The sequence below is a fragment of the Musa acuminata genome, chromosome BXJ3-5, assembly GCF_036884655.1.
Source record: "Musa acuminata AAA Group cultivar baxijiao chromosome BXJ3-5, Cavendish_Baxijiao_AAA, whole genome shotgun sequence".
NCBI classification, from domain to species: domain Eukaryota; kingdom Viridiplantae; phylum Streptophyta; class Magnoliopsida; order Zingiberales; family Musaceae; genus Musa; species Musa acuminata.
The window spans coordinates 34,059,773-34,071,813 of record NC_088353.1 but is presented as its reverse complement, the minus strand read 5'-3'; the positions used below and the strand labels follow the sequence as shown (position 1 = coordinate 34,071,813).

Sequence of the window (12,041 nt, the reverse complement as noted above, 5' to 3'; positions counted from 1 at the left end):
AAACATACATTAATTAGACTTCATCAAATTCCTCACCGAATGAAAACTAGAAAATAGGGAGGAGGATGTGAAGTCTAATTAATGTATGTTTCATAATATCTTGTCTTAAAGAGTTTTATTAGATGACCGATAAACCCAAAAGTTTTAAGAATGAGTCAACAATATATGATTCAAATCAATTGGTGTTTTTGGTATTAGTATCTTCTTGTCATGAGTTTGCAGTAAAATAGGTGGGTGGAACATTGTCAACCACATTGCACAAGTTACACCAAACAAGAAGAGACATAGGCACCTATTCAGCACATCATATCACACACTACATTGGCAATATATGCTTGCTAACAGGGAAAAGGATGCCAAACACTGGAGAATGATTGGCTTCTTGCTTTTATCTGTATATCATCCATTCACTAGTTCTTTTCCCTCCCCATGTGTTCTTGCTTGCATCTGTACCAACCACAAATCAATGAGATTTTTTGATCTCAATCCCTTCTCACACAATAAAATGGTCTCCGAAGCATTCGAGTGACCTATTATTCATATTCATGTGTATTAGATAGAAAGATATGATCAGCAATATAAATTCTTAGGTTGAGTTGAGTTGGTGTTCGACTCATCGTCATTATCTACACGAAGAGAAGCAAGCCTCCTTCACGGGATGTACTGTGGGGAGGAGGAAGAACAGCAAATGCAGCATGTCTACTTCGATGACCTCACGAGATGGTACCCAACGGTTGACAGGAATTCTTGATGAAGGCAAGTGAGCGAGCTCAGTGAGACAGCAGCAGCAGCAGCAGCAGCAGAGGCTGAGCTGACGTGTGTGTGTGTGTGTGTGTGTGTCTGTGTCTGTGAGAGGGTGGTCATGCACGTGAAGCTCCAATAATTTCTCATGCACAGTGTGGGTCCAAATTGCCAGCCTCTTCTCCTTTGTTGCCATGCCAAATTCCACCACATCCAAGAATCTCTCCCATCCCCACCTCCCCCCACCATTCTCTTCCTTGTCCCTTCTTTCCTTTCCTTTCCTTTCCTTTCCCTCCCCCTCCCCCTCCTCCTCCTCCTCCCTCTGCTCACCAACGAGGAGGCTTCACAATGGTGGAAGTGAGAGCCAACGAGTCCTGGCACAGCTCCTGGTTCCACCTTCTCCTCCTCCTCCTCCTTGCTGCTGCTGCCTCTTCCTGTCATGGAGAGAAGAAGCAGGTGCTGCCCTTGCGGGAGCTGCAGCTTGGAGACATCAAGACCTCTGAGAAATGCCTGCCACAGAGATCAAGTTAGTAGTCTCAAAATGCATGCAAAGATTTGACTCCATCTTTCACTGAGCCTATTAGTTTGTTGTGGGTGTTTGTTCTTGGTCACAGGAAGGGTTAATGGTGCAACAATCCTGGAGATGAAGCACCAGAGTTACTGCTCCTGGTCAACCAAGAGCAGGGAGGATAGAGCTTGGAAGCTTTTGGCTCTTGACAATGCACGAGTGTCATCCTTACAGTCCCAGATCAATGATGCCGCCATGTCCTACAGCGCGGAGAAACCATCATCATCACCACCACCAGCAGGAGCACAAATCCCTCTCAACTCGGGAGCAAAGCTCCAAACCATGAACTACATCGTCACCATCCAGCTGGGTGGCAAGCAGATGACAGTGATGGTGGACACTGGGAGCGACCTCACCTGGGTCCAGTGCAAGCCATGCCGGTCCTGCTACACCCAGGAAGACCCCCTCTTCGATCCCGCCGCCTCGCCTTCCTACCAACCCATCCCATGCAACTCCTCCATGTGCGACTCCCTGCAGATGGCCACCGGAGTCTCCGGCGCCTGCGGCGCCGACCAGCCCAGCTGCAACTACGCCCTCAGCTACCGAGACGGATCCTACACCAACGGAGTTCTCGCTCGGGACAGGATCGATCTGGCCGCCGTCCCCGTCCGAGGATTCGTGTTCGGCTGCGGCGAGAGCAACCAAGGCATGTTCGGCGGCACCTCCGGTCTGATGGGGCTGGGCAGGTCGCCGCTCTCTTTGGTCTCGCAGACGATACCTGAGTTTGGAGGGGTCTTCTCCTACTGCTTGCCGACCAGAGAATTCGACTCGTCGGGCTCCTTGATTCTCGGCAACGACTACTCTGTCTACAAGAACTCAACCCCGGTCGTCTACACCAGAATGATCACTGATCCCCAACAGGCATCCTTCTACTTCCTCAACCTCACCGGCATCAGCATCGGTGGCACAGCTCTTCGATCCTCAACCCAGTTCAACACCCAAGTCCTCATCGATTCCGGCACCGTGATCACTAGGCTGGTTCCTTCCGTCTACAAGACGCTGAGGGATGAGTTCCTGCGGCATTTCTCCGGGTATCCGCCTGCGCCTGGGTACTCGATCCTCGACACCTGCTTCGACTTGGCTGGATACAAGGAGGTGGACGTCCCCACCATCAGATTCACGTTCGATGGCGATGCAGAGGTGGATGTGGATGTCAATGGTGTTCTGTACTTCGCCAAGCCGGACGCATCTCAGGTTTGCTTGGCCTTCGCAAGCCTTTCTTACGAAGAAGAGATCGGGATCATCGGGAACTACCAGCAGAAGAATCTGAGGGTGGTGTATGATACAGTCGGATCAAAGGTGGGGTTTGCAGAGGAGACTTGTGGTTATAGTTGAAGGAGGTGGAAGAACATCGGAGAGCTTCAATCTACTATTGAGTGCTTGCAATTGTATACTGTGAGACACTGGAGGAAGTAGTTTCTGGCGGGCATGAATTGGTCCAACATGGAGGCAAACTTGAGGTTGAGGTTGTAAAGATTTGTTCTTTTAACTGTACTTAGTTTCCCTATTTTATTTCTGGAGGGTGTTGGCATTGCTGGATTCTTATCTGAGACAACAAATCTTGCAGCTGTTAGAACTCACCAAGAAAACAGGTGAACCGAGGAATTCTGTGAAGTTACAAGAAGGACTTGATTTGAGTCAACAAATCTACTGGCAATCAACACTTTGAAGGTGAAGTAACACTCAACTGAATGAATACAGAATGTATTTTAGATTAGCAAGTGTTGCAAAATGAACAGCATAAGGTTCTATTTATGAATTTTCTTTTTTACTTTCTTTAAAAAAAGGGAAAGAAATTAGGTATTTTGAAAAAAAATCAGATAATGCAGAACATAGAGAATATATATATATATATATATATATATATATATATATATATATATATGATATTATGAAGGAAACTTGTCATTGGCAATCTCATTTTGCTATTAGCAATCCCTAAAAAAATACTAAAATATAATTTACTAACTCTCTCATAATAAAATTATTTAAGTTATTTAAATAACTATAAAATTTTATTATACCCTCATCAATTGGAACCCTAACTATGCTAATACCACTCCGTTGTCCAATACCATAGACTACGGTCGTCGCTCACGATTAAGAGGATGAAGTCATTTACATTCATCCGAAATTGTGGACATCGACATTGCTTGTCACTCACGATTAAGAGAAAAAAAAAAGATGATAAAGACATTTATAGATTCTTACAATAAGATCATAAACAATAAAAAGATATTACGAATTGAAATCTCATTGCTAAAGTTATTTAACATAACAAAAATATAATTTTGAATTGTTTTCTACTCTCAATCTTTCAACTAATTCTCTGATGGTTACTGCCCAACAAGAAAAGTAAACCATTAATGAAATCTTACTCTGCTACATTTAAATGTAATGAATGGGTTTGGTTATCTGTCCAATGTAACTCAATTAAATGGGTCGTGATACATCTTCAATTCTATTGAAGCACAAGCTTAGAGAAGAAATGTATGCAAACTCCAAACACATCCAAGGAGTTGAAAACCTCCCATCAAAATGAATGGATACTATCCTAGTTGATGAGCACCATATAAAAAAAAAATAAATATGATTTCGGAAGATGGAATGCCTAATTGTTTTTTTCACATAAAAAATAAATACCGCTCGAGTTTCACATTCCAAAATATAATAAGAAGACACACACACTAAAGTGCTAAAGCTATGTAAAAGAGGAATTGAAGTTGACAAGGTGGTCATGGAAAAAGCCATTTACCATAAGGAATTAGCAATTGATGCTCTTAGTTTTTGGAAGAAGAGTTCACTTACCTCCTAACCTTCCTCTAACCATGCACCATTCACCTAATTATACAAGAATATTAAGGATACATGCAGTTTGGAGAACCATAATTTATTTGCATGAACATATAAACAAAAAGGCATTGCATTTTTTTCATCTGTACCGAAGAGAAGTAGTTTCCACAGAAAATATTTGCATCATATCACCTTCCAAGTTCCAACCACATCATTTGTTAATTTTATCCAAGCATACCAGTGGAAAAAGCCATTAAAAAAATATGTGCAAGTAATGGATGCAGTGTCCAAATCCAATAATCATCAGAGGAGATGTGATAAAAGGGAATATGTACACTCCATTGATTGTCAAATAAAAGCTCATATATCAATTGAAACTTCATCATTGTGCATTAGGCAGTGCTCCACAAATTCTTCACACCTTGCCATTATTTTCCACAAGAAAATTACCTGCCATCATATTCCATATTTGATACCCCTCAATTGCAAGATGACAAATGCTATGCATAAAGAGAAAACCATTCCCTTCTGAAGTGACACATCAATTCATCCTTACTTATCCTTGATCTGAAAATAATTTATCCTGAGAATTTTGATTCAATTCAAAGTGATGATCTCTGACATTTTGGCTTCGATCCAATCGGATATAGGATATATTTACCTTATCATGCCTGAATCATCTCTTTGCAGTCAACTCGCAAGAAGTATTAACCATGTTATCAGAATCTAGATCAAATCAGCTCCAAGTAAATTCACATTCTGTTAGGTGACTTCTCCACAATATAGACTAACAATTTGCCTGCTAATTCAACATATCAATGTAACCCTAAAAGATAAAGTTGTCATCATATTACAGGAATCCATAACAAAAATTATTATCTAAGGAGAGCATAAGTTTCATAGAAAAGTGTAGGGTAGTTCTACACGATTCCTAAGTAGAGAAAAACAGAAGAAATACAGAAATTCTATGGATAGAAACTACAGTCATGTAAGTAGACAGTTTAATTTGACAATAAGGGGTTCCTGCAATTCCTGAACCATAAAGATATATTCAATGAAGAATGAACATGGCAATTTGTGTTCAAAGAATCAGGGCTCATGGATAATCAATAAGAATTAGCTTGGCAAGTCCTAATGCCAAAGCTTCATACAGAAGCCAGTCGGCACCAGTGGTGGTTTCTTGCTGCAGATTGTTTCTGAGAAGGTGTCCACCAGCTGCCCCGCGAGGCTCGCAGGATCATCAATCAGAGTATCAACATAAACAGTCACTATTCTTCTCTCCTGTGGGGTTGCCCGTAAGCTAAACCAAGTTAGAAATTTGACCCTAAAGTTGGTCTCGATGTGGCCCTCACATTCGAGCCATCTAACCACTTTCACACAATACTCATACGACCCTTCTAAGGAGCCTTCTTTAGCACACATCTCCATTATTTTCTCCCTACCTCTTTTCTTTGATAAACTTGCTGGCTCCCTACCTGAATTTGTACGGCCACTCTCTAGCAAATTAATGCCAAGTTTCAATTTGCTACCTCTCCCAGGACCTTCCTGACTGGTATCCAGCCCACGGTGAGTAACTGGTAAGGTTTGATCTGGATGCCCGAATGGAACGATAACCATCTCATCTGCAGTACGTGCATTGGATTCATTCTCTGATTTGGGGATGTCAGTTGCCTGGTTATTCTCCACAGAGTTTGTGGAATCCTTGTGGGACTCCATTTGAATTGTTGGGTTCAGCTCCTCATCTAATGCAGAACCAGAATGCCCTGGTGTTTCGTCAGCCTCCATAACTTCAGCTCCACTTATTGTTCCTGCATATTCGCTCTTTTCATCTTTCTGGATGTGGTCTGATAATTTTTCCGAGTCAAGGATATCAGGCTTCTCAAAATAATGAAAACAACTGTCTGGTGACTTGTTGAGGTCAGTATATGCAACAACATTATTGTTAGATTCATCTCCCTCCGATGGGTTTGATAGGCCACTACTGTTTGTTTTTGGGCTTTGGCAATATGGTTTGGATGGGTTTACATCTGCAGCTAAGCCTGCTGGATCATCCAAAGAAATGCCTTCAGTTGTTACTCCAACTTCCCACATTCCGAGCTCACTGAAGCTGCTGAAGGCTACCACCTTGAACATGTATTCTGTAGCTGGAGATAGTTCTGTTATCAGAAACCTCCTCTTTGGCTTAAACAAAGTACAGGTTGGTTTCTTAGGGTACTCCCTAGCATCGGCTTTTCGGTGCCATATGGTAAAACCAGCCATCTCTTGTGATAAAGCTGAATTATCATCATAACCCAACACCAAAGTAACCGACACCGGGGATATGTCTACAAATTTGATGAAGCTAGAGGATGTCAAACTTACTTCTGCAATGAACATATCCACAAATAAGTGAACATTGCATGATAAACAAGTACCAAATATTCAGGACTCTTGAAGACAAGACAGATTCATAGAGAAGCTTACGCTGAACTTGAGTATCAGAAGAGAAGGCTACTAGATGCATAGAATCTAATAATTTGACAGCAAAAGCACACATTCTCTGAACTTCGGCACCAACAGAAAGTCTGTTGACAATTCCACGAGCCATGTTTGGTAAATTATTAATAGGCCCAACTTCAGCCTCCAACTTCTTCATTGCTGTGTCAACTATCTCATGCAAGCTCTGAAACTTCTCTGTTGATTCAAGAATTTTATGACTAAGTGAAATCCGATAACACAATACATCTACTCGTCGTGCATCCATTGCAATCATGAGTTGCTTTTTCCAGCATCTGCAAAAATGAAAAAATCTGAAGTTAACCAAATCTGCACCCCAACTGATCCTAAATTAGGAAATTTGGAGTCTGTTATGCATGACAAAGTTTACTCTAATTACCTACCATCTTCTAAGCCTAAAAATTCAAAGGGTCTGATAGGTTCACTAAAAAGACTGGCCAAAATTGTTCAACCACCAGTTGGCCTTTCCTCTAGTGCCTGTTTGGTTTTGTGTAAGTCAATGAAGTCAAAACATCACTTTATAAATGTGACACTTTCAGAAATTGATTTACCAGATTTGTTATTTGGGTTATCATGAAAATGAACGAAGAATCCTTTTTTTTGTAAGTTTAAGCAGCCATGATAAACTCTCATAGATTCTTGTTGATTTTCCTTCTTTTTTATAATGTTTGAGGATCTAAATTAGAACTGCCCCGTAAGACTAGCAATTATTGTACTTGATTCCAAACTTTTATTAAGCCTAATCCCATGGAAAAATTCCTTGCACTTCCAATATATCATTATAAATAATCCTACAGACAATAATAATGTTAGGTGGATCATATAAGAGATTTCTGATATCCAGGTTTTAAAACAGTGCTTCAGAATTTGAACGGACAAGCATCAAAAACACCCTTAGACTCAATTTTCTAGTCTCATCATCATCATCCTTTGCTTATCAATATAGGATTCGCTACTGAGGAATTGATGGTAAGCAGAAAATGTAATGATGCTTGAATGATGTAAGTACATGTCCTTGCGAAGACTTCAACAGTGAAGAATATATTAAATCATGATAATAAAAATGGTATAGTTTTTCCAATTGCATCCTAGAAAGTTCTGCAATCAAACTTACAGTTGGAGATGAAAGATCCAATAACAGAAACAAAAGAATGTCAACAAAAATGATTATATCCATAAAAGGAGAAGGGAATTTGCCCATGGGCTCGTAATGTTGAAACTTTGCATGTACTACACGGAGCAGAGCAAAGGTTTAAATATCTCAATGAATTGACCTTTCTGACCATTTGAGAGAAGATTCACAAGATCAAGTTCAGTCTAGCTTTCACCATAGAAATTTGGGATTAGATTGAATAGGTAAACTCAGTCAGATTGGGAGTGGAGATATTTGTGAATTAGCTTCAGGCCCAATATCGACTAAGCCCAATTAAATAATCAAGACTGACCAAGAATAAGCACAATCCAATGGAACTGGCCAATCCATCAAATTTTCAAGGGCTATAAGCTAGCTAAACTGATCTTGTAGACAATGATCAGAAGATAGTGATTTGAAATTAAAATTTCATCAATTAATGATTAATTGGGGGATTTTTTTAATTATGTTTTCTAGAAAAATTAAGCTCATGTTGCAAATTTTCTCACCCCTAAAACATAGAGGATTCAAGTCAGATATGTAAATCCATATTCAAGAGTGGTATCATTCTTTTAGTTAAAAGATTATGAGGATTATGTCTTTCACCAGAAAGAAAATCCCTTTTTGTGAAATAAAGGCTTGTCTTGAAAAAACAACCTGTTTGTTCGTAGGTACAAGGTAAAAACCTACTTTGATGGATGCCTTATGTACTGACAAAAAGTCGTCTGAAGGCATGACAATAAAAGATGGAAAACAAAGGTTTGACATTTGCCATGGTGAACATTTCGGACAAAGGCAAGTGAAAAGTAGACAAAGATACGGTGTGGGTCAGCATTGCAAATCTTTACATTTGTTATCTCTCACTTTGCCAGTAATCCCTTAAGAACCATATCATGAAACCACAACCTAAAACCATGTTCAACTTTATTTCACACCAATTATGTAATCTCAAAAGGTCATACACCAAGCATCCATTATTTAATTGTGTTTATTTGAAATCAAACACCATTCCAGCTCGAGCAGGCCATTTGTGTTACTGGTGATCGAGTACATGTCCATATTTGTGCTGGAGGATAATCCACAAATTGACCAACACCATTTCTCAATACAAACCAGAGTGTCTAATACAACTTGCTAGGGAGAAATACTGACAGAAACACATCAAATTTTGTGTCTGTAATGACTCCTATATTATCATGTTCTCATCAGCATGACTATTGTTTTCTATTCGTGTAATTTGACCATTTGAACTCATCACAACTTCATCCGCTTGCACTGATACTGATAGGTTACATAGCATTTTATCAGTTCATGAAGCCGATCTTATAATATGTCCTGAAAGTTGAAATCTGAAAGGAGTTGAGAACTCAAAAGACAAAAAATTGACTACGAAAATAAAGGGGAATTTAAATAGGTCATAAGCTCATAATCAAACAAATAAAGGTCCAGTACTGATATCTAGATGTTAACAACCACTAGACACTGCAAGGAGCACTGAAAATATTTCAGGGAAATAATTCTAACAAATTCAAAGGGATGTGGAAGAAATTACCCAAGCAAGTCATTGGATTTTCCACAGTATGTGCAGTAATAGCTCCCATCCAAGCTTGTGCATTTTCCATTCTTCACAATACCAGCTCTTTCATGCTTGAGAGCACACTCAAGATGGCATGACAAACCACATGGATTACCTTGAGAAAGAGTATCCGAGCTACAAAACAGCCAAAGGCTAGGGTCCTTATTATCATCATATTTGTGGCAGATACAACACGAGCAGCGTTTGCAAAATGCATCATCAAGGTTCAGAGTGGCTCTGCATGCTAGATTTTGGCAGTATCGCACATTAGTGACAGCCTCATTTCCTTCACTTGCTGGAAGATTATTTGCAGTAATAGGTAGACGTGACGGGTTCTCATTCTTTCTGTGTCTTTTGTGTGGAGTTTGAGGGTTAGGGTTAGGTGGATTAGGAGTTGAATTCATGGCTTCCACATGTCCTCCAGATTTTTTCTCAGATACAAGTTTGAAAAGGTATTCTATCATCTTCTGCTTTGTTAAGCCCGTATACTTCCTCTCCTTTCCTATTTCTGCACAAAGGATCTCCAGAAGGTCTTTCCTGCTCCAAGTTTGTAGTTTCTCAGTAGAACTGTCTGGCCATTTAGACAATTCATGGATGAGTTCTCTCTTGTCATCTATACTCAGCTTGCGGCATTTAGAAGGGTCAAGAACAAATCCTGAAGTGAGTGAAAATTTCGATGTCAGTAGTGGGATACGATGGCAGGTAAACAGAAACAGAAAGAAGCCTATGACCTGTCAGCATCTCATCCAATGAGAAATTAGTTAACACAGACTTCATCATAAGAAAGACTCGTGGTCATGATCCGATCATCCAAATGCCAGATTCATACAACATCTAAGAGAGCATCATCGTGGACCAGTACAGATGAAGTGTCAGATGAAAGAGCACTTGGGTGTTTACATAGGTCCTCTGAACATATAATGGAAGTCGAAGGACAGTACTAAGAAGAACTAATGCAAATTTCTGTATGAGCAATAAGTAATTAAAGCAATGGAATAATAGCCATCGCATGCATGAACAATCTAAGCGGCTCTAAATAGTTCTCTACCGAATTAATAAAGAACATTACAGATTTTAACTTGAACAGATAAATATTTTCTAGACATGTCAAAACCCCCTGGCTAAGATCAGGATTCAGAAACCAACCAAAATCTCCTATAAAAGAAAAAGGAAGAATAAGACGACGCTCAATTTTAAGCATACAAACGATTCCAAGCGAACAAATAGAACCAAGAATCAGATTCCTTTGCCTCTCTGTGCGTGCCACATATTAAAATAAATCCCAGCTAAGCCAAACAAGACAATCTTTACACGTGACAGAGGAAATGATTTCCAGATAACCAAAAAAGAGAAATCAAGAAACCCACAAGGAAGCTCCAAAGTCGGATCATCATCATACCATATGCCCGAAAATTCGAGGAAACCAAGAAAAGACCTTCCAAAATCGAAGTTTTACCAAACCAAGCGGCGAAAGATCCACATGAAGCCATGAAACCCCTATCGAAAACCAATCTTTACGGAACCCGAGCCGCAATCCAATCAAACGACGCGTACCGAAGGCGGAAAAGAGTCGGAAACCCACCGGAGAAAGGCGGATCCATGGCGTCGAGATCTCAGCTCCTCCTCCCCCTTCGCATGGCCTCCTCAAAGCCCACCCGTTTCGCCTTTCCGGGAGCCCCCTGCAACCACGCACCCCCATCCGAGATCGAAGGGCAACAACCCCGTCCATTAAAAAAAGACCCCAATTATCGTACGCAACATCTCGTTTCCTACACAGAAATATAAAAAAGAGGAGCAGATACGAATACCAAGAAAGGAATCCACGGCTGACCCGGTCGCCGTCTCCGGCCCCGCACCACACACCTCCCTCCCTTCTGGCCTCGGACGTCACCGCGAGGGCGAGGGACGGAGACGATGGCCGTGCTCCGGACGTTATGGCATTGAAGCAGGTGCAGGCGCGGAGGCAATGGCCAATTGGAAGCAGCGAGGAGACCGGTAGGCCAAATTAATGTGAAGTGAAAGAAGGAGACGCCAACGAAAGGGGGCTCATGTCATCTTAGCCTTTCCACTTGATGGGACCCCAGTCTTCTACGTGGGATCAGAGAAGAAGTCGCAGAGAGAGAGAGAGAGAGAGAGAGAGAGAGCGAGACAGAGGAAAAGGTGCGGAAAAGTGAGGGAGAGAAAGGAAAAGTGAAAAGGGGATTTGCGTTCCTATAGAAAAAGATTTGGTGGGTGGCCGGTGGCGGAGAGAGAGAGAGAGAGAGAGAGAGAAAGTACGTAAATTTTATTTCATTTGACTTAAATTAACTTATCCATTCGTCTCCTAATATTCAGCAATATCTCATACAAAATGTGGGTTGTGATTGACAATTTGCATGAGGTCAACATATGTCATATTGTAAAAAGATATATGTACATGTTTAGTCTTGCCGACAAAAGAGAAAACAAAGAAGACTTGAGATTTGGATTTGTGATCAGTCAATTACGTGGGGGAGAAAATTGTTAAAAGAATAATCTAAAAAAATCAAAAAATAAGATGTAAATCATAAAACAATGTATAATAATAATTAAATATAAAAAAATACAACTCTTCTTTCAGTTAACCCGTCTTTAAAAAAATCAATAAAAATTAAGATTTGATTCTTCTATAAATATGTTAGATAGAAAAATAAGGTATAATTTTTTTTTGAATATTCTTAAGTTTTTGTCAAAAAAAATATAATTTTTTTTTATTT

At 40.3% G+C, this 12,041-nt stretch overlaps 2 protein-coding genes across 4 annotated transcripts; one reads left to right on the top strand and one right to left on the bottom strand.

Annotated features, from left to right (window-relative positions):
- The first annotated feature begins 1,019 nt into the window (after window positions 1-1,019).
- On the top strand, window positions 1,020-3,026 carry LOC135583865 (aspartyl protease family protein At5g10770-like). Of its 2 annotated transcripts, XR_010496404.1 has the most exons (3): window positions 1,020-1,267; window positions 1,356-2,775; window positions 2,877-3,026. XR_010496404.1 is itself a non-coding variant. In XM_065150710.1 (2 exons), exons 1-2 carry the CDS (start codon window positions 1,090-1,092, stop codon window positions 2,642-2,644), a joined length of 1,467 nt encoding a protein of 488 aa, XP_065006782.1. In that variant the 5' UTR covers window positions 1,020-1,089; the 3' UTR covers window positions 2,645-2,825. The 2 variants fall into 2 exon arrangements, 1 of the variants encoding a protein (XP_065006782.1); XM_065150710.1 differs by lacking the exon at window positions 2,877-3,026 and having other exon boundaries at window positions 1,356-2,825.
- Window positions 3,027-4,885: 1,859 nt separating this feature from the next.
- On the bottom strand, window positions 4,886-11,460 carry LOC103985159 (VIN3-like protein 2). 2 transcript variants are annotated; one of them, XM_018826596.2, is made up of 5 exons: window positions 11,115-11,460; window positions 10,889-10,985; window positions 9,283-9,961; window positions 6,566-6,873; window positions 4,886-6,462 (listed from the first exon to the last, which is right to left on the bottom strand). In XM_018826596.2, exons 2-5 carry the CDS (start codon window positions 10,905-10,907, stop codon window positions 5,234-5,236), a joined length of 2,235 nt encoding a protein of 744 aa, XP_018682141.2. In that variant the 5' UTR covers window positions 10,908-10,985; window positions 11,115-11,460; the 3' UTR covers window positions 4,886-5,233. The 2 variants fall into 2 exon arrangements, with proteins under 2 accessions (XP_018682141.2, XP_009401062.2); XM_009402787.3 differs by having other exon boundaries at window positions 4,886-6,465; window positions 11,115-11,459.
- Window positions 11,461-12,041: the final 581 nt, after the last annotated feature.